Source organism: Apteryx mantelli, chromosome 2, assembly GCF_036417845.1.
Source record: "Apteryx mantelli isolate bAptMan1 chromosome 2, bAptMan1.hap1, whole genome shotgun sequence".
Taxonomy (NCBI): Eukaryota; Metazoa; Chordata; class Aves; order Apterygiformes; family Apterygidae; genus Apteryx; species Apteryx mantelli.
In genome coordinates, this window is record NC_089979.1 from 115,052,024 (window position 1) to 115,079,977 (window position 27,954).

At 40.6% G+C, this 27,954-nt stretch overlaps 1 protein-coding gene across 1 annotated transcript in view; it reads right to left on the reverse strand.

Annotated features, from left to right (window-relative positions):
• The window catches only part of BMPER (BMP binding endothelial regulator), a 156,487-nt gene that overhangs the window by 54,774 nt on the left and 73,759 nt on the right, over nucleotides 1-27,954 (reverse strand). Inside the window, exons 7-11 of the mRNA XM_067292180.1 lie at nucleotides 19,700-19,799; nucleotides 16,229-16,338; nucleotides 15,459-15,599; nucleotides 13,090-13,194; nucleotides 7,525-7,570 (exon numbers count right to left, since the gene is read on the reverse strand). Coding sequence (XP_067148281.1) covers nucleotides 7,525-7,570; nucleotides 13,090-13,194; nucleotides 15,459-15,599; nucleotides 16,229-16,338; nucleotides 19,700-19,799 — 502 coding nt within the window. The remainder of the gene's footprint in view (nucleotides 1-7,524; nucleotides 7,571-13,089; nucleotides 13,195-15,458; nucleotides 15,600-16,228; nucleotides 16,339-19,699; nucleotides 19,800-27,954) is intronic.

Here is a 27,954-nt window from a genome sequence, read left to right on the forward strand (position 1 = left end):
CTCTGGCAACCTATTCTATTCCTATTCCTGCACATAGCTATCCTAACTGCTAGTAAGGTCTTCTTAAATCTAACTTCGGTCTCTCTTACCACTTGGAGACATACCTATAGAGGTGGTACCTGGGAGAGTTGTACTTCAACCCTAACTTCACCACCTTGCTTTTTTCTTGTTAAGTCTTCCGTTAAACCAGTAACTACGTTTGGCATCATTATTACGCCAGTTTACTATGTCTGGCAACTAGGGGCCAAAAGTTTCTATTTCTAGAAGACATAACATTCACAACTCCATTTGAAGTCAAAATGAACCACAGTTGACCAACACCTCTGGAAATCAGGCCCAAAGGACTTTAAGTAGAGCCCAAAAACAGGTACCTAATTTAGGAAGTGCTCTTAAAAAAGCACAGGTCCACTTCTTTGAGTCTCATTTTCCTCACTGATACCAATGAGGATACCAATAACTGTTTCCCAAAATCCAAAGAAGATTAATTGTTTGATACTTCTCAATAAATTTGCAAGTTTCAAATGAAAGGAACAATGTAGTTTTTATCACCAACATAATTTTTACCCAGGGGAAAACTTCTGTAGATTTTATATGGGGACCATCTGATTTTAATGCTACTAAATCACATTAAAATGCTTCTAATTTCCTTATGTACTCATGTAATTACCTGCATGATGAATATTAAAGATATTTTTATCACCTGTTCAGATCCTATTTCATTTTCAGGTTTTAATTTTTCTTTAAATATAATGAAAACTTTTACAAAAACAGGGAAACTATCAACAAGAAAAAAACAGCCTAAATATCAGTGAAGACTTCAGTGAAGAGAACTGTTTTTTGTCTGCACTTCCAGAAGCCAAGAATGTGGAGATGTTGTACATGTTATTACCTAATACATCTTGGGGGGCAAAGGGGGGGTTCTTCACCTAAGCCACTGGTTAAGAGGCAAGACCTGCAAGGAGCAAATACAATTTAGAGATGTGCAAGTAAAATGGCTAGTACCAATGGGATCCAAAGGAAATATTTAGTTTTAATTTCTAATGTGTTATGCAGGGTAATGTTGTTTTATGTTATGTTACATTGCATCACGTCATATGTCAACTTGATGCAGTGCAGTTAAAATAAAAAAGAATGTATTTTGGATTGGATAGCTGAATGTCTGATCCAAAATTTGATGTTTTCTTTAATAACCAAGGAAGTGGGGGAGGGAAAACCTCCTAAAACCAGCCTGAATAATTGATTCTCTGATATTAGTGGGTAAAACATTTTTAAGGGTTTGTTAGAATGTCGGGTTTTTAAAAAATGTACACTCTGCAAGAGTGTATGGGATAACCTGGACACTGCCAGTAAGAAGAACTGGTTAGCCTAGAAAGAAACCTTAACTACAGGGTGTAACAAGACAGCAAAAGGCAGGCAACATGAAAAGAGTTCCAGCCATTTTTAGGTTTGGGATTGTTGTTTATTTCCTTTAGGGAAGGTTTCAATCACATAATGTTTTATGGTTTGGTTCTTTTTTTTTCTCCTTTTGAAACAAACTGGCCCTTCTGCTTGGCTGTTTTTGAAATTCTCACTTAATGATTCTCTAGTTAGTATTGTGGGTAACTTGCACCTCTGTTGGGTTGCTACAGGTGGACAACCACTGCATCACCAAAGCTACGTTACCCAATGCAAGCGCGTGAGTTTTGCTAGCTTGTGCTAATGTGGCAGAGAGCTGTGGGTGAAGACCCTCCCTTCTTTTTTTACAGTAAAACCTGCCAGCTTATTGCAGACATTCCAAGTCCCTGTCAGCTCTTTCTTAGGGTCTAGGAAGGAGTTAGAAAAGGACAAGTGGATATGATACTTCCTCTAAGACTCTGCCAGCTTTCAACTGTTTTCAGCTTAGGGGCTTTCTGAGCTAGACCTGTTTCTTCTCTATGTAGTAACCTTTGATGGACTTCTTTTCTGTGAATTTGTCCAGGCTGCCCTTGAACCCAGATACATTTTTAGCATCCGCAACATCCTTTGGCAAGGTGTGTGGAGAGCCACTGTCTCTTGCTAGTTTCGAACGCAGTATTTATGGTATTTGTTCGACGATCTTTTGCTCACCTACACACACGCACACACATGCACACTGTTGCATGAAGGCAAATACACCCCTGTTTTGTCTCTGTCCCTGAAAGTCTCAGATATGTAAACGGAGGGCCCCAAAACTATGTTCTGAAGGCTGACTTTCAAAGGGCCTCATGCAGTTAAGGCTCTCAACTCCAATTAAAGATTATTGGGAGCTGGCTGCAAAACACCTCTAAACCTCTTTTGGAAATCCCACATTTAGGCTCCCAAATCAGTTTTTCAAAACTTCTGGCTTCAGTGAGAACTTCTGGGAGCTCAGCAGTTTCTACATTCTCTTTTTAAGCAGCTATATACAGACTTCACACTTTTACATTTGACAATCCTAAACTTCACGCATGACTCATGCAGTTTCCTCAGTTCCCACCTAAGGATCTAAAGCTTGCAAGCAAACTAATAATAATAATATTCAGGTGCTAAAATGAATAGTATAGAGTTCTTGGACTGTTTTCCTTGTATTATGAATCACGTGTGCACTTCAAATAAAATATTGACTTTGCTGGGAAGGTAACTGTAGGCAAGGAGCACACGGTTTGAAAACACAATTATCTGTACAAAAAAAGGAAGCTGAAACAAGCAACAGTAAGGAAAAGGACCTTTTAGCATTCCATGAGTTTTAACATACTCTCCTAAGGAAAAAAAAATTATGAAACCATGACATGTTTTGGCCAATTTGAACCACGTTTGACAGAGGGATAAAAATGTCAAAGACACCTAAGTTCTAGTAAGCGTTGGGAAAAAACACTGGATGAGTAGAGGTAAGAGAATCAAATAAGTGGTTACAAGAAAGCACCTTCCTGCCTTCCACCCAGTGTTCCCACCACCAGACAGACAGTATTTAGCCCTTTATACATAATGCTCGGTAGAGGCCAGACAGACAGTCAGCACACATCCTGACTGGCCAAAGAGCAGGAGCATATTGGCTGGCCAATTAGCACACTTGTAGCTCCAGATCAGCCACAGGATATATTGTCTCTCACTGGGTTTATTATTTGTTGGGGTATAAAGGAAATGGGACACAAATCCATAGGAAACCAGGCTCTGATAGTTCTGGTGCTCATGGAATAGCTTGTTTTATTTTTTCAGCACATCAGAGCAGTCAACTGAAGTCCAAGATGTCCAGATGTCTGGTCACACTCTTCTGGGCTTGTAGCTAGTTAAGAGTGGCCAAGAAAAATATACTTTAAATTATAACTAAAATTGGTTTGGACACTTTCTAAGTAAGGAGAAGGAGGAAAAAAATAGAAGTTTACCAGTTAAGAGTGATTTGGTTGCACATCTATAATTCAAAAAGATCTCAGCTTTTTAAAAACAAAATGAAACTTTGAATGCAATTAGACCATAGGCTAAATTAAGCCCTAAATCAAACAGAACACATTATTAACTTTTGAAAAGTAGCTACAGAACATGCATAATAGAATTTCATTAGCTTTTCTTAAAAAATGCATAGCCATAGACTACTTTTCTCATAATTGCTGCATAGTGCAGCTTGATATAATACACATTACAAGGTGTGGTGTCAAAAACTCCACAGGAGTCTTTATGGTCTATTTCATAAATAAAATAGCTACTCCAATTTGTCCAAATACATATTTATACAGTAGACCATCACACTTGAAATGGCTAAGGAGGTAAATCATGAGCAGCATTTCAGTATGAATAAACAATTGCAGGGTTTTTTTGATGTATTTCTCCACGGCAAGGAAATAACATCAGAAAAATAACCAACAGGGGCCTATGCGGTCCTTGAGCCCAGGTCCCTGCTCTCATAGCTACCTATGTACATAACCCTGCCTTTTCTTTTCTTTTTTCTCTTAAGAGTCATCAATTTTTAAGCATTTCTATAAAAACAAATGAAAAAGAATTCGTATGAAGGAGCAGGTGAAAGTACCAATCTTTTACTCCTGTGGTTGGGTCTAAATGCCTTTGAGTTTGGTGACTTTAGTCATTAGCTCCAGTGGTCATTTTGTCAATTAAAAAAGCTGCAGAATGATTTGTGATGAAAGGCATTTTCTGCCCCAAAAATGTCTATGACAGCAGTACAGTTTGAAAAATCTTCATCCATAAAGTCTACCAATAACTTAGGTATAATCGTTATAGGATTATTGATCATGATTAACTGATATCTACATGGTCGCAATAGGAATCTTTCACACTGCATGCTCTAACTCCAGCAAGGGCTATCAATTCTATTATGTCAAGAAAAAAGATTTATCCTCCACTGCAAATTCCCTTCTTTGTCTAGAGTTGAGAGAGTCTGTTATTTGAACTTAGGCTTACTGATTTCTTTTTTAATATGAAAATGACCTTGGTCTAACATAGGATTACTAATTTATGGAATTGACGTCATTGATGATTTTTCTAAATCAAGCCGAAAAGAGTGACATTTCATTACATTTTTACAGCAGGATAAACTAAACTGTTGAATTTTCCACTGGTATGACCACTGTGTTTAATTAGTGATAACTGTACACCAGCCATGGAGCTTAAGCAGCAACATGCCAAAACTAACCATAGTTAACCTCAGCAACAGCAGACAAAAGAGACTCACCAGCCCTTTAGGAGACAAGGTACTTGTTCTCTGTGCAACAAGCTGCTTTGAAAAATAATCTTTTTTTTTTTTTTTTTTTTTTAGTTTAAAGTGTATCCTTTAACAACGTGACTGTTTTTGACCCACTTCATAGAAATTGGCTGCCTTTTACTGTACTCAAAGATCTCCTGTGTACAGTATGTTCTTGTACCTCCTATGTTGTTTTTACTTTGGAAAATTAATATCTGCTGGACCGCCAAAAATGTCTGGTTAATATGTGGAGAGAAAATCAGTATGTGTGGGTGGGAGGGGGAAAGGGCTTTGTACGTGCATCTTATCTCATCTGAAATGGACTGAATTGGCAAAGCTTTTAATTACTGGACTATCTGAGATAGTGATCATCACTGAAATCCTTATGATTTTGCCTTTGGCCTGTTTGAATGTTGTGATGAGATTTACAGCATTTCTGACGCAAGGGTGGAATTGGCTCCTTGCAAATGGCAACTGTTAAAATACTAATGGCTATCACTACAGTATGAGAGTAGGTATTTAAGGACTTTGATTACATTACCTGATAAAAGCTGGGAACAACCATTTAATTATAAAAGCTTAGGATGAGTTCATCATCAGCTCTCCTCCAAATACTAGATGGATCCATACTGAGACACCTCTCCAAAAAAAAGATCCATCTGTTTCATGTGCAACAGAGGAGCATGCTTACTGCAGGACAGTGCAACGTGCCTCCCAGCCTTACATACAGCCAGTGCAATGTGGTCAAGACCCATGAGGAGAGGTTAAGGGAACAAGCTTGTTTAACCTGAAAGCTTCAGAGGAACCTAATAGCAGCCTTCTAGTACCTACAAGGAGGTTACCAAGAAGATGGAGCCAGGCTCTTTATGGAGCTGCATGGCTGGAGGACAAGCGACTGTGATTATAAGCTGAAACAGGAGAGATTCCAACTTGACATATGGAATGAAATTTTCACCATGAAGACAGTCAAGCTTTGGCACAGGTTGCCCAGAGATGTTGTGGCACTTCCATCCCTGGAGCTTTTAAAAACCCAGCTGGACAAAGCCCTGAGCAATCTGGTCTGAATTCAGTGTTGACCCTGCCTCGAGCAGGAGGTTGGGCTAGAGACCTCCAAACTACGGGCACATGCATTTGTTTGGACTACACACTACAGACTTTCCAGATGTCAAGAAGGATTACCATTTCCTCACACAGCCTGGATCCATTAAGGTGAATGGGGAGATGCTCTAATGGCTGCTGAATAAGAGCCCAAATTCTCATGGTTTCTCTAGGACTCCTCTCTCTGCACACTTGCTCATGGCCAGATATGATCATTCTTTAAAATCAAACATAAGTAACAGCTGTTACTTCATTCATAGCAGGTATACAAATTTCATATCCTCTGCTGGCTGATGACACTGTGCCTTTAATTTCGCATCTTACAGTCATGGCCATTTCTTTTTTATATCATCAGAAGTTCTGACCTTCAGTTTACCTGGTTCCTAGATGAGTTATTTTTACTTTCAACATGTGTAATTTTTTTTCCTCCTTCTCTCATGAAATAATTAACACAATTCATAGTTTGCTAGTAGCACTTCTGAAGGAGTCACTTTACTGTCTTCTTTTTAACCCCTTCCAGAAGAGAATCTCCAGTGCTTTGAGGGAATGACCCCATTAGTTTACATTCCTCTCACAAAACACTGTTCATGTTACAAGAGAACATATGAGAAATATTAAATGAGAATGAAACACAAGAACAGAGGTAAGATTGAGATCAATAAATTCATGACAATAATGAAACGTCATATTTGAGCAGAGGTCCCCAGAAGTTTCTTCCCCCTTGAAACTGAGCATGCAGAAAATCAACTGCTGGTCATTTGAATCCTCTTTCATTTCTCCCTCTCCCTGATCTTAAGACCTTCTGAGGTTATGTCACACATACTTCATTTCATTCTGATACTGAAAATTTGCAAACCAGATTTATTTTACCATAAGTTACATATTTCAAAATAATTGAGGTACAGAATGGAGAAGCAGGGTTTTCATATATACTGTTTGTGCAATCCAAGAGCACCCAGAATTGAGATGATCAGCAAAAACAATTTCCCTTAAGACAAAAGAATAGATAACGTTCTCCTTAAAAACGTGTTCCTATTTTCAAATGCTTTCCTATAAATCATAAAGCCCCATTTTAGCAGTCTGTCCCTATTTGGCAAAATACTTAAACATGTCTTTAATGAAACATGTAATTGTATCCCATTAACTTCTGTGAGGCTAAGTCTCCCTGTTGACTTAAATAGGACAAGCGTACAGATAAGTATTTGTGTAAGTGCTTTGCTGACTAGGAGAGATCACAAGTGATGATCATAAGATGATCATTCCTCAAGTGAAGAGTAAAGGGATAAAAAGGCGGTTTGAACTAATCACAGAGGGACAGCTTTCTATTTTATCTTCCATTGCTCTCCCAGACTATGTCTCAGATTTCTGCACACCTCTTTTTAACTCTCACAAATCATCTGCAAAAGCCTTGGATTATATACATACTTTGATTATGCTTCTCCACTCTTGCATAGCTACATGTGTTATTTACAGGTATAAAAGGTATCAGCTCTATCCATATTTTGAATTTCACAGGCCAACTATATCCTCCACAGAGGAACACCTCAAATTTGACAAAACTAGTGACATTTGGAGAAAAAAAAAATCCCCTTGACAAGCATTTTAAATTTACAGATTTATGGAAGACAAAATCTGTGGCCATACCCACCTGACCTTTTGCTGCCTCTAAAAAGAAGGCAGAAATGCAAACATAATTCTAGTATATTTATCTTCTCTGAAAGAATAAAAAAGAATTTAAAGAATGTGAAGAAAGAACTTACTTTCAGTGCAAATAGGACAGCATCCTTTTCTGTTCAGGATTTTACCCTAATTGGGAGAAAGACAAGCTGATTTAATGAAAGAGTTTTTGGAGCAATGACTGTGTTATGTTGTAAGGCTGGATAAGCCTTTGAAAATAGTTCAAGTTGTGTTTGAACTCAATGCCCTGGTTACAGCTTCAAATATCAGGTGCTAAAAACAGACAGAACTGTTCAAAGAGCTTCCTGGCAGTCTTATAAGAAATGAAATACTAAAAGGGTTCTCTGTTACCACTTTTCTCTTTAGAGGGAGTGTGAGAGAATTCTGGACTCGTATATTCGTGGATATCTAAAGCAAACTAGTCATTTGGTTTCCCCCCTTTCCCCCGCCTTCCAAAATACATACAGTACATTTCTTACGCACACCCTTTATGTCTCTGCAGAGGTGATCTGTTCCAAAAAAATGAAACAAAAAAAAACCCACTCATTTTCCCAGAAAAATGAATGAAGGAGGCACTGATACAGGTCTAGTTTGGCCAGATTCCTTTCATAGGTAAATCCTGTGATATCTCTTAGCAAATCTTATTACCAACTCAGAAATCATGGACCAAGTCCCCTGCTGAAGTAAATGGGCACACATCCAAGGATGTGTAACGTCTAAAAGCAAACAGTTTGGTCTAGTTCTAGTAATATGGACCAAAGGCTCGAGTCTTTACTTACTGCTTTGCCCAGATCAATTTGCTTTACAGTTGTATCTAAAAGGAGGCTGGCTAGAAGTAGGAAACATGTCTCTATGTGTGTACATACATTCACGCTCTGTTTTAGTCTTCACTGAATTAAAAATGGCCTATCTGATTTTACTCAAATTCCCTAAAGCTAGCCTTCAAGTAATAAGTCTGGAAAATTTCAGCCTGAATTATATTGTTTTCCAAGTGAAAACTGGCATGGGTTATAACAGAACCTATGGTGATATTAGAGCTCACCCACATTCCTATACAGGTTAGTAGGAGGCATATGGAGCTATGCTGCTTCCCGGCACTGATTCTCCCCTCCAGCATGGTTGAACATAGAGAACATCCCCTTCTTGGGACCATTACTCCTATTCCCCACCAAGCAGGCGAGCAAGGAGTGGCCAGGAAGAGTAAGCAAATGGAGCTGCAATTTTCTTTCCCCCAAACACACTCAGCAGCGCAGAAAAGCTTGTGAAGATCGAGAAGGAATACGTGGCATGTCTATGCAGAGAGGGGAGAAGAGGGCATACAGACAGTAAGCCCTATCACTATCTGCACTGCTTTCTGCCTACGCTGCTGCAAAGCTTGGACACCGTACGTCAGGAGGAGTGAACTCAGGCTATCTGCTGGCAGGCTGGACTGGAGCACGCTCCTTCCCACTCGTGCCTGATCGACCTCGGTCGTACAAATGACAGCTTGGTGCTGAGTGCCCTTGGGCTCATCTTCCTGAGGGCATAGAAGTGCAGTGTAAGCCTGTCCTTGAATGTGCAGCTGCATGCGAATAGAATGGATGTGATGCAAGTCCAAACTTGAGAGATGGGTTGGATCTGAGTTTAACTGGCTATGGAGGCAATGGTTGCACATTTGTGTGACTACCAGGCACTCAGAGCAAAGAGAATAACTGAGTACCAGGCTGCAACAGGGAGTCCTATCAAGTACCTGCTAGGATAAAACACCTTTAACGAAGAACCGTTAAGACTAGACAGAAATACTAAGCTGGGCAATGCTTATTTGCACTAATGGAAGATGCGCAGCTCAATGCCACACACTGCACTGCATAGCCTTACCTCTCTGTTTCAATAAAAGAGTTGAAATCATCAGCCAAGCTGGAAGTGGCAGGAATTCAAGTGAAATTGGAATCTCCAAGGCAGCCTGCTGAGGCTGGTTACTTGAGCCACCATGTTGGCATGAGATCCTGTTTTTGTCTTGTAGAATAAGGAAACCCATTATTGCTAACATGTGCTGCAAGAGTTCGTTAGCATTGAGGGTTCCCTTAGGAGTGGGCTAAGTGATGTGATCCCATTTTTCTCCATGAATATTTATAAGCAGACCACATTTGAGTCTATTTATTTTCTGGGATTTTTCTTCTTTTTTATGAGGTTTTCAATTTTATGTCTGAGGGTTTTTTTTTTTCTTAAGGCAAGACTAATTAGGGGTTTTTTGTTTGGTTGTGCAATAGCAACAGCTGTTGTTTTTTTGTGCCTCATTTGGCACTAGAGTAAAAACAGCAACTTTTTGTTTGTAATAATAACAGATGTGTATAACATTAAATGATGTCTGTGCTAGGGATGAGAGAACGTGTTCTGAATAAATTTTCAGCTCACTTGAAGTTCACGGGTTCAAAATTTACCCACAAAATCAAGCTCTGCAAATGTCTTCACATGCCATGAACTTAGTTCTATTGACTTTTGCACAGCCTTGGAGCTCAGAAAAGGTTGTATGCTGTAAAATTCACCAGGATCTCCTGTAGCAGCACAAAAAAAGGCTTGTCCACGACCACTGACCATTAGTACAGGCTGGCGTTATTAGTGGGGATAGCAGAGGCGTAAGGAGAACAGGCAAAGTGGAAAATGGAAATAATGTATAAATGGAAGGGAGATTGCACAAGAAAGAAAGAGGACAGAGTAGAGCTAGGGCAAGTGAATAGCAAATTAGGTAAGAAAAAGGCTAGAGGACATCTGACATTCAGTCTTGCCAAGTGTTGAGATTACTCCCTTTCTGTAAAGTATTTAAGCATGTGTTTAAGCACACATGGAGGGCCTACTAACTTCAGCAGGACTGGACACATGCTTAATGGCTTTACTGGATGGAGGCCAGCGTATACTGCACCTTGCAGGCTGACACTCCAGGTAACCAAGAGAGGGAATATATACATGGAGTCAATGGTCAGAAAGTAAGAAATAGAAACCACAAGCCACAGGACTCCCTAGGAGCCCAAGCAAGACTGATTTTGCTGTCAATATGACAGGAGGGCTTGAAGTTGGGAGAGATACATTGCCTCTGCTGCAGATGACAAGAAGCAAAGACAGACACTTTCTGTAATTACTGACACAGAATTAAATGCTCCAAAAAGAAAAGCAAAAAAACATGAAAAAAAAAAAATGCTGAAGAAATGAAATGGCAGAAACAGTCTCTGAAAACACGGCAGCCTGCAATCAACACATCTAGTAATACCAATGGCTGCATGGCACAGAAAATTTCTGCAGAGCTACCACTTTGAAACCTATCCTTTCCAAGGAATAATAGGCTAAAATTTATGTTGATAAATTAATTAATATTCCATCAGAGAAAAACATCATGCAAAGACTATTAAGACCGCATGGTAAAGCATTTAAGTCAAGGAATAACACTATAAGTTTGCTTGCGAATCCTTAACTCTTTCACACTCAGATGTGTGTATCATAATACAATTTTAATGATATAACTTTATGGGTCCTGACATTCAAAGGGACACTTAATGGCATGTTGTTCCACAGCAGTCCTCAATAGCCAGTAGAGACTGCTTGCTGCCAGAAGCATTGTGAATAGAGTAAGGTAATGGAGTTCACACCCCTACGGTTTTCAGCGACAGCAGCAAAACTTTATGCATGATACCCAGACACTCAGTACCAGAATCACTAATATATCTTTTACATTCAGTGATGTGGTGTGTTTAATTAATGTTTATAGATCTGTGACAGAATATCTCATCAGAGAGTGGGGCACAGACAAGAAATAGAAGATTTAAATCCATTAGCATATATTATTTGCTTTAAAATTACTTAAGCTGGTACCACTTGGAATAGGAAAATAAATTTCACTCTAGAGTTTACATTCTTTCTCCTGCTTGTCCTTCCAATTTAGCTTGAAAGAGTAGAAGTGCTATTTGTACCTGTGGAGGAGGGTGGCTTTGTGTGAAGCTTGCTATAGACTCCATTTTAAGATAGGGAACAGGCTGACTGGTTAGATACTATGAGGAATGGTGCTGCAGTATAACAAAAACGGCCTTTTCAGCCCTAAGGAACTGGTTCTTGTCTGAGAATTCAACTTGGAGGTTTAGGATAGCTCAGAAATTCACATTAGCCTTGGCAGGGATCATTTAACAGCACTGAAAGAGTTTTTAAGCAAGTCAGTTATGCTGCCACAGGATTGTGGATGGTGAATTTTCACTTACCACTATTTTCACTAATTGTCTCTGAGCCGCAAAGCAGGCTAATGTTTACAGAAGCCACTTTGAAGAGTCATCTCAATGCTCAAATTTATATACAGTAGTGCTGAAGTTGTATTTCACTTAAGAATTATGTTAAGCTGTATATTTTGATCTCAGAAGAGTCTTAAATGTTTGAAATGTATCAGCACAGGGAAAATGTAAACAGGTGCAGTGGGGGCCAGGTTCCTGAACAACAAAGGATTTGAAGAGACCTGAAGGGCCCAAGCTCTCACCTCCTGCTTATCCTGTGAATAGCCTGAAGGGAGGAAACCTGGTTACCAAAGGCCTCTTCAGGTTCCTATAAGAAGAGCTCCCTTGGTTCGCACCTCCTACGGTGTGTGCAACACCTTGCGTGAGGCCCATTAGCAGGAGAACTGCCCTCTGCAGTGAACTAGCAAAGGAGTGCCAGGGTGACAGGAGCAGGACGTCCCCTCTTCTGAGCATACAAACAGTTCTTGCAGCCCATAGGCACAGCAGAACAGGGAGCGCCAAGACACAGGCTCTCTATTCTACCATAGCTTCTGGTTGTCAAAAGTTCACAAGTATAAAGTTTTACAAACTCAAGTTTGTCATTTAAAATTTTCTACCTAGCTGCCTGTGACTCATATTTTCCTTGCTGGCTTCCAGGATGGAGAAGGAAACACGGAGAAGGTGTAATGCTAATGACTTGGCTCCCTCTCCTGCAGTGCTGTTCAGAGATCTACACCTACATGAGATGCTATTTAGAGCTCCCTCTTCTGAAAGCTTTAGCCATTAAAAAAAATCATCTGTAGACAACAGACATCCAAGAAACAACAGCAGACTTTAGCTCAAGGTTTTATTTAATGCTAATTTTGAAAGAATTAAGCAAAGTTATAATTATACCACTCTTCGGGTTCACTTCAGACTTCAACATAGAAAATACTCAGGCTGTAACCTCAGAGGAAGTGGCAAGGTTTGACTGAAATCATTTGCTTCGCTTTGTCTAATTTACATGTCTAACCAAGTGATTAAGTCTGATTTGCACTGAGCAAAGCCAGCACAATCTCTTGTGGCTTGCCCTAAAAACATGCATGCTCTTGATCCGTTAACACAGTCATCTCATCACTCTACAAAGCTATTAAATATATGTGAAAGAGATGTTCCAGTGTAGGTATTCAGGATAGAGAATGGGAAAGGGAGGAGGAGAAAAGGAGCATTTACCCTTCAGAGCAAGGACAGAGGTGGGAAGCCCATGTACAGGGTGGCAATAGCGCACTTCAGGAACTCCAGCTTAAATTAAACTGCCAAAGGATCCTTCCTCCCTCATCTGCGTGCCCTCCTACCATGCACATGCTACCGTGAAACACTGACAAAGACAATGGTGAAGAAGAAAAGGGAAAAAATGCTATGTCCTTTTAAAAAACTCACATTAGGACAGCTGCTGACTGGAATGCACTGTTTCTTGCGACACTCCGTCTTGCCTTTCACACAAGCACAAATGGTGCAGTTAACAGAGGACCACATCTCTCCGTCCTGCAAGAGGGAACATGATATAGCATCAGCTGGGCTGGCAACAGGAAGCTATTCCAGCAATGTATCATTGCACAAGAAAGGATGGCTTTCCCTGTATGCATTGTGTCATTGTTTAGTCTAAATTATTTTGAGGTGTCTGTCCACATCCAGTCGGATTACAGACAAAGATCAAATTCAGCAGGGATTTCTTCCCTTTAGTCCTCTGGGTCAGAAATTCATTCTCATATGGCTAACCAAATCACATTTGCATTTTCCATCAACGTCCTGATTAGTTGCATTGTTTTCTTTCCAGTATGTGTCTGAGATGTGATCCCACCTATCACAAATTTTCATTTAAGACAACATAATTAGAAAAACCTGATTCATTGGATTGAGTGACGTGTTTAAGTTGTTGCGCGTGAAGGCATTTGATTAAGATGTCAGCATATAGTGAATTTATTCCCAGATGTGGCATCATTTTGGCTTACAGCAGTAATGGTCAAATAATGAATTCTAATTCAGATTACTTACAGCACTTTAACAGACACTTGATCCACTAAACATCTGAAAATGTTTAGAACAGATACAGCACTAAACTGCCCAAATGTATAGCAGGTAAGACAGTCTGTGGCTCTTAAAATATTAGCTGCAGACCAAAACATGCCTCATAATCTTGTCCTCCACTTACTTGGGAAAGACTGCTTGTGGAACTGCCCTGGCTCATTTCTATACAGCTTTGCCTTTGCCAAGTGTGGTTCCTAAAGCATTCTGTCTCACCCACTTGCAGTCTTGTGCTTGCCCATTTAGAGCCAAAATGTGCATGTTTTCTGTTTACAGGACTGCTGTAAAGGAAGGGTGAGGATAGACCTGACAGGAACAGAACAGGCAGTCCAACCAGACAGCTGTGAACAATTATGTGCCCACCTCAACATGATGTTTTGACCAGAGAGAAAAACAAACTAAATCTGAAATGCCAAGCTAACTGACTTATTCTATGCATGCTTGGTTAAAGGCTGTCTCTCCCTTATCATCTGTTTCCAAGCTATGTTAAGATTGTCTGGTGTTTCTGATGCAGCACATGTTCCCGAGGGCCTCTAATGACCATTCTCCAAGCATCTGCTAAGGTACCAGAAGATATGATGGCTAACTGCATGCAGGTGACCTCACAGCAGTGGACACAGACAGCTTTGATGTGAAAAGGAGACAGCCCAGACTCCCATGAACCTGTGCCCATTCTGTCTGTGCTGCACCCTTAACTTCAACAGAGTGGATGTACTGTCTCTCTGTTTTTTCTCACTGTATGTAATACTTACTCATATAGTAAGATCTTCACAAGAAGCAGAGTATTTTATTTGGGTGCCTAAGAAGCAGACATTTGTTCCTGAAGTACAATAGCACCTGTGTGCAAGTTCCAATCAGACTGAATTGTTTCCTTGTACCTATTGTGTACAGAGGGTTTGTTCCCATATAATTTCCAGAATAAACACTTCAGCTACGTACACTAAAGATGGAATAAATGGGAAGTAATTCTGGCTGAGCAAACCAAGTATTCACAAGGGATTTAACATGTGATCTCATTCGAGGGTCTCTTAATTCACAGATGGCCCATGAGGTGACAGAATCTTTTCTGACACAGTGTGAAAGAAACTGCACCACTTGAAAAATCAAACAGAGGCTCAGCAATCTGAAAAGTGTTTTGCAGGGAATCCCTTGTGATTTGAAAACATTGGGTGAGATTGCAGTAGGCGATGGTTATTACATGGTTTCCCAACACCCAACAGGGTGTCAGGGGTGCTGTCCTTAGCAGAACTGTGAAGTGTAATAAATCTCGATGAGTAACTCCTAGACAAGACAGTCTTAGCACAGCTTCTGTCAGCTCAGCTGGGGAAGAGACTCCCTGGCTCAGCTGATAAAGCCTACAGACCTTTTCTTTCTTTTTCCACGAGTATCAAAATTTGTTTGGGAAGGCAGAGCATAATTCTAACTAAGAATGCATTACTTGTCATGAAGCAGCAGCTTGAGTCTCTGTGTGGGGAGAGGGAGACACAATGCCATGTCCAGAAGGAACTAATCTTAACTTCTGTGTAACAGCAGAATTCACACAGACTCAAAAAGAAAATAGCAGATGGCAAATTTTGCAAAGCTTTTCCTCTGAGCTGTTCCATCATCAACCAGGATGGTGAGGACTGTGCTAAAAAGCAAACCACAATGCTAATTTACAGTAAACCCATGCTGTTTCAGCTGTTACAATGGCATCTGTTTTCGAGCCACACCTGAAACGTTACCTGGAAGATCTTATTGCCGAACTTGCACACTTTCACCTCCTCAGGAGAGATATATGAGATACATGCCTTGCAGCACTGGTCTTTGTTTTTATTGCATTCTCCAGGCAGTAAGCAACTCTTCTTACATATCACTGTTGAATCCTGGGTAAAAGCACAGAAGGAAGTCATGAAATCATCACTAAGATGTTTGTGCTCCTGTATGTCCTTATCATAACATTTCTGTTTGCTCAGTCATTGCATTTGCCCAAGTCATAGCGCAACTGCTTTGAAAGGGTCAGCTCAGGGAAAACAAAAACAATTTACTGGATTAAGGCAATCTTTCATGGTCTGTGATGCTAAAGCCCAACTTGCACTTCTGTTGGCCTGCAAAATCTTAACTTGGCAACACTTTACATTTTTTGTGCCTAGGTGCCAAAGTACAAGTGATCAGTCACATTAGAGCAACTAAAAAAATCACTGCCCTTCAGCAGTGATGTGGAAACTCATCATCTACAAACTTGTCTTCCACTGCAGTGCAAACTTAAAGAGGATCACATAATCTGAGTATCTTTATTTTGCATCACACATAGTCAGGCATCATATCTCAACTGAGGCAGTCAATAACTTTTTAAGTTTTTCTGGCACAACTGCGAGTGCTTTTCAGATCAGACTCAAAGACCACACAAGAAGCCAAAGCAGAACAGTATCAGGCCTTATAGTTCTCCAGTATTACAAATTTATGCCAAGCCAGGCAACCAGCAGCATATAAAACCAAAGCACTATGGACTTACCTTGCATGTACACATTGTGCAGTTGTCATAAATAAATGAGGACCCATTATCATACACATTGCTGTGAAAGAGGCAGCTTCCAAATGGGAGGTCAAACACTTTCCTCTGTCCTGAATATAAATAAACAGTAATAGAAACAGAATGTGGTTGAAAAGATGCCATACTGTCAACAAAAATAGTAGGGCTTATTGTCACCAGACCAAATTCATGTGCAATGTGTCATTTGCTGTGTGTTTCCATTTTGGCGTGAAAAAAATATGTTCTTTTAACAGTTCACTGTTCCTCTAGCACACATTCATCTGTGCAAATTCTACTGTGGGAGGGAATATAAATATGATTTATGGCATGTTTATGTCGGAAAAATCCTTCTACTCCTTCTCATCATAAAGTGCACAGTGCACCTAAACGAATACAAAGTAAGCACTGCAAATTCTTAGTGTAGGTACACTTAAACTAGTTTAAACAATCTTTAACTTAATGCAATAGCATATCAAATAAAGCAGCCTAAACTGGTTTTAGCATATCTACTTCAGGGGTTCACAGCATCCGAACTAAATCAATTCAGTTACACTGATGCAAAAAAATGCACATTATCCAATATCATTAAGGGAGCTTGATGTTCAAACACGGTTGCAAGAATTACAGACATTTACATAGTTTATAAGCAGAATGGAGCCAACACAAAAAAATAAAGAACATCAGTGGGGGGAATTTACCTTCCATAGTCTATAAAAAATTTGGGTTTCATAAGAGCAAGGCAAATTTTAGAGCATTATATAGGGAAGGTAGCATCAGTACCAAATCCTTCCTGAAGTTGAGCAAGCATTGTGAAATCCAAGTTCCAACACAGTTTGCTGTTCTATAAGTTTCTCTTCTATTCTTCAGCTTCCTTCCTAATAAGGTCTTGTAAACAAGTGAACACCTTACATACATACACATACACATGAGTTTTTTACAAAAACTAACATGAAATCACTATTTTTACTTCACATGTTGCATACCTCCCCCATTTACTTTTGGTGGCAGCTAACTAATAAGTCCTTTTATAAGTGGCAGCCAGTCTCTGGGCTTATCATTTCTGAGATCTGATGATAAAAAGACATCAATTCTAAGGTAGAGAATGGCCACTATAAGTACATACAACAAGTCACTATATATTAGGCCAACAATTTAGCCCTTAAGCTGCCAAGTCAGCTGGCAGGTTCAGCTGGAATCGCTGAAGTTTGTCCCTGTGTTCTAAACTGTATGTAATTCCTTCCCTTCTTAATAATTCTGAATGAAAGCAGAACAGCATAAAAGAAAAAGCTTCCAGGTTGCTCTAAGATATAAGTGAACAAAAGGATAAGCAGACAGCAAAATCCATTGAAGTAGCCTTGAGTTTTTACAAATGTTAATGTTAAAAGAATTACTAAAAATGTTAAGAAACAATTGCTATTGTTCAGCAAGATGTGATTTAAACATCTCTCTCTTGTAGATTAGCTACCTTGGATTAACTCATGCTCACATAATCAACCTGCCTTTTACTGAATATGCACCCTTTCAAAAAGGCTTAATCTCTCTTGCAGGACTGACATATGAACTCAGCTGAGGATGCCCAGTAGCCCTAAATGGAATACTTGCACATCCATGCACTGCTTATGGGCAAAATCTAACCATATTTCTGTCAGTAACAACACTGCGCTGCTCTACATGGGGCCAGGATTTCAATCGCATAACTTATATCAGCAAGTGAACAAGAGTCCAGTTCTCTCTCGCACCATCTTGCCTTGCCTTGCCTTGCAAACCATCCAATGCAATTCAGGGTGGCCAACCTCGTTCAAATAGTTGGTTAAAACCACTGACAAAGGAGCTACCACTTTAAAAGATGTGGTGATGGGTATATTGGCTTAATGGTCTGCTTTGATGGCTCATAACCATTACTTAAACCAATAATTCAAGTCCCAGTAGAGTCAACTGCATTCTTCCAGGCTATATATGCTGAACATCAGGAATTCAGCTGCAGGGAGGTCCTTCTCATGATACTTTAAAAAAACATGCCTCAGCATCCCTGAAAACCATTCCCTTTCCCTACTGTCACTCAGTTTGCTACACATCCCTTAGCTCTGCTGTACTCCAGAACTTCAAACATTTCACTGTGAATAGATATTATCTATTCACAGGCACCTCTGACATGCTGTAGAGCAAAAGCCCCATAAAATGGAAATGGTTGTTATTAGCGAATTCATTTACAGACATTTCTAGGAGCACAAAGCAGTCAAAGGATCAAAGCTGGCTTTCGAATGCCTAGATCAAGGAGGGGAAGGTTTAGCTGAGAAAAGCATGAGGTGAGGAGGACAAGGGGAGTTTGAAGAAGGAAAGAAAAATATATTCTGGACGGTTCTTCTCTCTAGTTCATTCTCCTACTTTATTGCTCTCTGGTGCTGTGGTTAAATGTTCCAGGCAAATATGTACTTGTAGCACTTCTCAACTAGTAAATAAATAAATAAATAAATAAACAAACTTCAGGTTTGTTTCAAGCAATCAAAAATGTTAAGTATTATGAGAAGCTGGAATTCTCTATGGCTCCGTGCCTCCAAGATTAGAGCTCTCTGTTCCACTAACCCAGACCTAGAAAAAGACTTCAGAGAGTAGTAAGGATATGGCCAAGACAACAAAAATGTTCCTATTGAAAAACTGGGAATTATCAGCTCTGAAAATGTGCCATACCTAATCACAACCTCATAGACCAAATTAAACTTAATTTATGTGGCAGGAGGTAAGCGTTCCTTCTTTATGAACTAGAGCGATGCATGCTGAGGTTTAGTTAACCTGTGGAATGTGTGGAAATGATATGAGAAAAATAAGGACTCTCAAAAGTCATTGCCTTTCTTGGAATGACTTGGAAGAACTAGCCCTTCTCAGAGGCCTCTGACTTATTCCTTTAAAATGTGTTGGAAAGACATAATTGAAAATAATCCTGGCTGAGATTGTGATTCCCCCTTAACATGGCAACAACCAGGCAGATTCACAGGTCCTTGGCCTCTCTGACAACAGCTTCCAAGAATGCAGTTTCAACCCAGAAGTTTCCTTTGACCTGCATTTCCTCAAAACCAAGAATGCAAATGCACACTTGAATAAAAATATGAGAGGGTGAGGCCTTTTTTTGCAGCAAATTCCAGCAAAACATTTCCTCCCATCTCAATCTCCTTCACAAAACATGTAATGAAGGCGGGAATCATCTCTATATTTGTTTCTCCAAGCATGCCCTATGCTCAAATGCTCTTCTGCAGCTGCTTCCTTAGTATCATTCATCACAGGCCTGCCACACCAACCCTGACCACCTTTTACAACCTGTAGATTATAAACTCTACTGAGCAACACTGTTTCTTCAATGTCCCAAAATTTACCAGGACTATGAAGTACTAGTATAAAAGATACCATGCAGAAACAAGTTACATTATGTACAACATTCCCATGAAAGCAACCACTCACCTAAACATTTGGGGCAACACTGTCCAGCAGGAATGTGACTGAGATGCTGGGGACAGGAGAGAATAGGGCAGACTTCTCGGATGCACTGTGTCCTGCCTCCCTGAAGGAAAATAGGCTCAGTTAGAAAAAAATAAAGCAAAATGCCAAGTACACATGTGCACACACCCACACAACCTTGTAACAAGTCTTGAAAAGCCTCAGCCAAAGCAGTATTTTCCAATAGAAATTTCTACACATATCAGGCATACAAGGATTGTGTACAAGTGACATTCAGCACTTTCTACATTGTTTACAAAGCCCTTGGAGTATTCATATTTTTCATTCTCTCAAGCAGTGAATATAATAGTTGCAGAAACAATGTCTTTTTAGCTGATGTCTTGGTGTGGATATGAGAAAACCAGAGAGAACAAAATCATTACCCTTGAACCTTTCTGGATGTTCAAAAAAGTTACTGAGTAATTTTTTACAATATTCTTCACCTCCTGTGCCATGCCCTTCTAGGCTTGTCTGGGACAGGGATTAAGTGCTGAAGTGAGATGAGAGCAGGTGTTCTTCTATTCTGTCCATGACCTCAGAAACCAAATAAGCCAAAATCATTCAAGAAAGCACATTCCTGTTAGCCTCCCAATCCAACTATGCAAACCTAGAGGGTTTCCTTTCTTCAGAGGACTGAAAACCAAGAGGGTATATAAGATTTTGTGAATTAATGTGATGAAAAGAAAAAATGAGCATCCTGGACTGTATGTATCCTGAAGAATCAATGAATATCAGGAAACAGAGAGGCAAAAAGAACAGCAAAGAGAAAAGCACAGAACATATATATAAGATCAATTAACTACAGCCAGTCAAAAGAGAACTTTGTTTTCATTCTGCTCTGTTGCCTAAATACTTCATTGTGTTTACAGAATACTGTGTTTACCTCTGGACCCTCTACCAAAATGTGCTCCAAACACTCCTGAGAGATGTCCAGGTTGCTGCACTTTAAAGATCAATCTACTTCTGCCTTAACAAGAGAAGTCAGTCCATTTACTCTAATTGCCCTGCCTGATTTACCACACGGAGCAGCAAACTCATCCCAACAACAAGCTTTGTGTTCCTGGATGCTGTGATGGAAGACTTATGAACAGTCTCCTCCCATGTACATGCTGGATGCCTCTCGGGGCTCCCTAGGGAAAGACGGAAAAAAAGCCGTTTATTTTGTGGAGCTCTGTGCCTGAAACAATCATATGCCATTCCACTCTTAACGATACAATGCCTCAGTGAATCATGTAAAAGCTTTTACACACAAGCAGAGCCACATATATGCTATTATACAGAAAATAGTGTACTGATTGTACCCCCATTCTGTAATAAGTTTTCAGGCTCTGAAGTCTACGTGTCCCACGGGGCTACCGAAGCATCCTGAATGCACATGGCCAAGGACTGCTCGGAATTCTTTCATTGCAGCTTGCAGGAACACAGAGTTTATTGTAGACTGAAATGACTGCTCTAAATTAAGGGTCAGACCAGAAACTTGACAAAATGAAATGAACTCTTTGCCAATCTTTCTTCTGATGCTCAGGGAATAGCTCTGTGAGAAGAGACACAGGTGCAGAATGAAAGAATAAATACCTAAGAAGGGCTCTCTGAAGCACTGCTGTCATTCTGCCCAGGGAAAAAGGCTAAGAGAAGACAAAGTTCAAACTTTGTTGATAATTCACTGAATGGAAAACTAGGGCCTGGAGAACTAAGTCAGCTGGGTAGCAGGATCAGGGATATACCCACGGAAGATAAAACTGTGCTCTAACAGATGGTGAACACAGGTCTTTTCTTGCAGCCTTGCTTCTGGATTTGATTCCTTCCTATCCCTCTACAGAATTGCTCTGGAGTCTTGCTCCTCTGAAGGACAAAAGCAAAGCTCAGGCTTACTGCTCTAGAGAGACATCGTCTTTATAGTCTGTTGTATAGATTTTTTTATACTAAATGCCACATATAAGTAGTCAATGAAAAATACTAAATATGTATTCACTTCTGCCTTTTATTTATAGCTCCTTTTTCACCCTTTTTACATCCCCCTCCTCCACACAGAATTTTTGCCTAACTCCAATTGTATCTCTCTTTTATCCCACTGTTATACTTGATTCCAGCTGTAACGCTGTTAGCATTTTAACAGTAAAGCTGCATTCTAGCTCTCTGCTGTCCCAGATATAGGTTTTTACAGGCTCGAAAATCATCATGGTGCATGTTCCTTTTAAAATAAGAGCAAATTTGCTTGCCTTACAGAGCTTAGAGAGGTAGCTTGTTCAGCGCTTTAAGGAAACGTCAAAACCTACAAAATATTCCCATCAGACTCTCTATTTTCTGAAAAGTACATAGCCTCAGTTATTGTTATTCAAAATTCATGAAGCTTTCAGAATACTAGCTTTCCAAGCAGGATTAGCTAGTGTTGCCAAAGCTTTAAATAGTATTAAGTAGAGCTGCATAGAAAACAAATACAGTACAACTGAAGTTCAACAAAAAAAAAGCAAGGGAAAAAATTACAAGCAAAATGCTTGTTTCTGGAAGGTCTAACTCAGGGAGGGAATTGCACAGTAAACACCTTGCATCCTCCACCTCCTAATTACATTACAGCTTTTAGCTCACATTTCCCTCTTAAGTATAACATTTCCCAGGCAGGCAGAATATTCTAGGGCCAAAGCAACACCTTCCAGTAAAACCAAACCTGAACTGGAAGCCAGTGCAGATCAATTAAGTACAAGTGCCATCTGCTTCCTGTGAGAAATGCTATTCAATAGCTAGACAGATAAATTCTTCAGTGATAGTTACACGAAGCCTTAATCGGGGGATGCTGCTGCAGTCCACAGTCCTCTGGGGGCAACAGAGATTTTATAAGAAATCAGCTTCTAAAGGGAAAAAATTCACTCTCCATGTTGGAAAAAAACACTTTAATCCATGCTGATGTCCAGTCTCTGCAAAACACAGCAAGACGATCCCTGGAATTGACTCAAAGGGCAGTATGGACCCAGGTAGCTTCTTGTCTCTTCTCACAGACATGGAAGAGAAGGAAAGACAGAACAGCAATTTCTAACACTCCCATGAGAGGCCCCTCTCAGAGCAAGAAAGACAATTGCCTTAGTCTTTCCCCCAAAAACACGAGAGGAGCTATCCTAGCGATCCTTCTGCCTGTTCCTGCTAATGCCCTGCCTCTGCTACAGTCCTTCACTGCTCATTGAGGACACAAGAAACTTGGTGGAGCTGAGAGACACACGCAGCCAGGCCGCAAGTGACTTTGCTGGGGACCCCGGATGAAGGAGAGGGTGCTGTCTCCCACATGCCTGGGGCAGTCTGTCTTCTGGAAGGGAGGGGAGCACAAGAAGCACTTCTGAATGTGCCCCAAAAGGGAGCATTCCTGCTCAATTCCCAAGTCAGTGAGAACAAGGCACACTACCTGAAAAAATCTCTATCCCAATGGACATGTGTTAGGAGAGATGGAGTAGCATGTCTGCATAAAAACATGTCTGTCCAGAAACTCTCCAAGGGTCAAGACCAAGCTACAATTAATCTCAAAGAGCCTTGGGCTTCATCTACCATTAAGGAGAGAATGGTGACCACCAACAGCAGAGCTGTCCCTGTCATAAGCAGATTTTAAAAGGGCTCATGAAATCTCAGGAGGACAGAGGCCACCATACCCCCAATTAGTGTGTTACTGATAATGTGCATGTTTAAACCTAACATTACTTAATATAAATATTATTTAATATTAAACATTAACTTTGGTATTATCAAGACCTATGTTTCTGTGGGCATCTCATTTCCCATTCCATTTTCAGGCTTTTTCTCTATCTTAAAGTGAAGCCATAAATCCTCTTAAAAATGATTGCTCCTTAGCTTTGCCCTGTGTTCACCTTGTGCCTGAAAGACTGCAAATACTCCTACAGAAGTAAAATTGCCATTGGTTTTATGGAAAATTTTGTCTAAATTCTGACATTAGGATTCAGCCCATGGTGGATTGTAGGACATTTGTTCTTAACTTCCATTCTCAAAGAAGTTTGAATGGCTTCATTTCACAGAATCACAGAATCACTGAGGTTGGAAGGGACCTCTGGAGATCATCTAGTCCAACCTCCCTGCTCAAGCAGGGTCACCTAGAGCACATTGCACAGGATTGCATCCAGGCGCGTTCTGAATATCTCCAGAGAAGGAGACTCCACCACCTCTCGGGGCAACCTGTTCCAGTGCTCTGTCACCCTCACAGTGAAAAAGTTTTTCCTCATGTTCAGATGGAACTGTCTGTGTTTCAGTTTGTGCCCGTTGCCTCGCGTCCTGTTGCTCAGCACCACTGAAAAGAGTCTGGTCCCATCCTCTCGACACCCTCCCTTCAGATACTTGTACACAGTGATAAGATCTCCTCTCAGCCTTCTCTTCTCCAGGCTAAACAGGCCAAGCTCTCTCAGCCTTTCCTCATAAGAGAGATGCTCCAGTCCCCTAATCATCTTTGTAGCCCTTCGCTGGACTTGCTCCAGTAGTGCCACATCCCTCTTGTACCAGGGAGCCCAGAACTGGACGAAGTACTCCAGATGTGGCCTCACCAGGGCTGAGGAGAGGGGCAGGATCACCTCCCTCGACCTGCTGGCAACACTCTTCCTGATGCACCCCAGGATACCATTGGCCTTCTTGGCCACAAGGGCACATTGCTGCCTCATGCTTAACTTGGTGTCCACCAGCACTCCCAGGTCCTTCTCCGCAGAGCTGCTCTCCAGCAGGTCAACCACCAGTTAGGCTATGCTTACAGGAAAAATAAATAGTTTATAAAGGAAAATAGTTTATAAAGGAAAATCAAAATTACATTCCTCTCAATTCTATGACACATATTCCAGACATTTAGAGTAAGGTCAGATGCAGACTGTAGCCTCAGCAGGGGTTGCTGTAAGAACTAAGACAGATGTTCAAGGTTGTCTCCGTCTATGAATAAAGACTTTACTCCACCAGCAAGAAAAACATCTTTGAAAGTTCAGCAGGGTCAGTACTAAGCATGTCTGCCCCAAGCCAATGGCAAGAGAAGCCAAATAAACATACAAAACTGCATGATTGTTTGCCTTCAACTACTCTAACACCTCACAGGTGACTGAAGCCACCGTGAATGTATTTTGAGACATCATTTTGTGGCATCAATGGCATAAAAGCAGTGAATAGAAATATCCTGATAAGGAGATACACTTTTACAATATGAGACTCAGATAATGATGAATATTACCACTCTGGGGAAAAAAAATCAAGACTTATGCTAGGACTCCTATTTCACTAGGCCATATTCATTGAAGTGAATAAGGCTTCCTACATGAACTAGACAGTGTACTGGTTTGCACACACTTACTGATCACCAGGAACTCTGTCTGATGCATTAACTACTGTGTGACAGTAAAGGCTTCCACTACCTCCCAAACGTGTACTAAAGACATAAAATAGGTCAGAAACATTTATTATGGAAAGGTCTTCAAATACCCCTGAAATCATATGCTTGTAAATCCATACCTTGGGTTTACAAGCAGATGTACCATTCCTGATGTGCAATGCAAGTAGATTTCAGGCACAAAAGTGAGAGAACATCATATTTAGAGTGTAGCTACTTCTGGAAATGAAATATGTGGTATCTCTCAAATCAGATGAAAGACAATCCAGCCCATATAAGAATGCTTGTGTGATACATGGCATACAGCTTCTGCAATAACTTCAACCTTGCACGTACTTGAGGAGCCATGAAATAGCCATGTTGTGCACAGGGAGAATTCCTTGAAAAGGTCACTGGAGGGAATAGCTATTTAGGCAATGCACAAAGTAGCAAAACAGTCCTCATTATAAAAGCAAACAGCACATCAATCAGTATACCAAATCGACAGACAGACAAGTCAGAGCTTCCCACATCCCTGCAGCCTGATATACTGTCTAGACTAGGATTTTAAAAATGCCTTTTTAGAAAGTACTGGATAAAAAAATACAGAATAGGGAGATCTTGAGCTTCTGTTCAAAACAACAGGTATTTATACTGCCTTGTGTGCTCTAGATCTAGATCTCAAGCCCTACTTGCTGCAGTATCAGTGCTAAAGGAAAGCTTTAGAAAGTGGTCCTAGCAACAGTTCAAAGTAGTGCCCTAAGAACTGCATGTGCAGCTAATGCTCTGAAGAGCTCTCCTTCACTTCAGCATCAGATCATGCCGGTGGCTATAGATATTAAATATTGTTGAAATGTCTTAACCGTTAGCTAGCATCCATATGGATGAGAAATGGCAAGCTGAAAGATTCTTATCAACAGTTTTTTCTAGAACAATTAGTGGGCAAAGTAAAGTCACAATCCTTAAGCTAACCTTTCTCTGTCTTCTCTGAATCTGATATGAAGTCATTCCTTGACAGAGCCAAGAGAAATCTAAAGCACTCCATCAATTTATAGCAGCTAACAACTTGACTTTATCACCTCCCCCTTCATGTGCGCTACTATGATACAAATAGGCAGGTACACTGCATGTGTCATCAAGCTATATTAATAAGAAAGTTCAACTAGTTGTCTCCAACTAATGTAAATTTATGTCCTTTAACTCCTAGCAAATGCAAGTGCGGTTGCAAAGCGTCACAGAGTTAGAACATCTTGACCTAAAACCAGGAACTGAAAAGCCTTCCTCTTTTGGAAGTTAATCTGTATGCGATTGTATCCAGCTGCCGAGGAATTATCTACATTATCCACTAGCCAGCAATTTAGGGCAGGATGAAGCCTCTAAAGTACTGTCATGCTTTCCATCAAGCAACTACCCTGTGTACAAAGTGGCACATGTAAATGCCAAGTCAATGTAGTCTTGTCATCTATTCCAGTTCTCGAGAACCACATTTCCCGGGATTGCTTAGAAGAGAGAAAAAAAAAATCTTTTTTTAGACGAAAGTGGTGTGCAACACTTGTTTACAAATGCATATTTGAAATATTACAGCATCCTCCTACAGAATAAAGTGTGCTTTTCTGGGGTATGGCTCCATTCTGAAATCACACTGCTGAGGAGCTGGCAGGTCCAATTTTCAGTTTTATAACATGATTTCCACAGACTCTCCTGTGTGAGGAGCTGGTGGACCAGGATATTTACTGCCTGGGGTGAAAGGGAAGATTCTGGAATATGAAATCTTGGGCTGCACAGTAGCTTTCTTTAAGTACACACAGGCAGAGACACTGCTGCTAAAATTTCACAGTTCCTGGAACCGCTGAACGGGATCCTCGAGGAGGGTCACACAGCACTTTGCTCTCGGCCAGGTAATTCGGCATAACCGGCACATGGTCATATTTCTTCAGTCTCCTAGCATTGCTGAGAAGTGTTGCTGGGATTATATTGCATCTGGCTTCACAATCCAGCTGAAATCAAATCGCTCACTGACCCAATAGCATAGCTGCAGATTTCAGCTGCTGAGAAGCCAACAGCCCTCCCCTCCAGGGCTTACGTATTGAGAACTCTTGGCTCTGTTTGAAGTGATATTGTAAACAGCCCCTCTTCGTGGAAAGCCATGAAAGGTTTAATCACTTTGTGTGCTCTTCCCTCATTTGGCCTGATTTCTCAAGGAAAAAGGTTAATGTAAGTACAAACCAGTCACACGTATAACTCATGAACCCTTGATCAAGTCTTTGATCGAGCCACAGCTGATCAAAGGACCCCTCTGAAAAGCCTATAGAGAGATAAGACAGCAAAAAACTCAAAGGCATGAAGATCTCAAAGCCATTAAGTTCCTACAAGTTTTGTGAAAAGCAGAGACTACTGCAGACAGTACAGAGGCCCCAGTCTGTACCCCACAGGTGACCAGAAAGCATCATACAGCGTTTGGCAACAGCTAGCTGCCCAGGCAGCATCTTCCAGACCTGCTGCCTTTTGCTTGGTGCTTGTGTGGTGGGAGGCACTGGAGGAGAGCTGAGATTACTGCAGCAGGGTCAGATTAAGATAGAAAGGCTAAGTAGTTACAGTAGATAGGACTTCATCAGTTCTGCTGCTCCTGAATCAATATATCTATTCCTAGGTTAGCAGGGGCAATGGGACAGAAGGTGCATCTGGGTCCCACATCTACTGCACCATTCCCAAGAGACAAGGCATTTTTCTTCCTGCCTTTGCTGTGTTTCCCCAGCACCTATGCTGACTCACAATATTCACACTCCAGACCAGCCTGCTATGATCTTGATTGCTGAAGTCTTTTAGCAGGAGCGCATATATATACTTGTTCTGCTCTGGGAGCTGTTATTTTATTGATCCTTCTCCT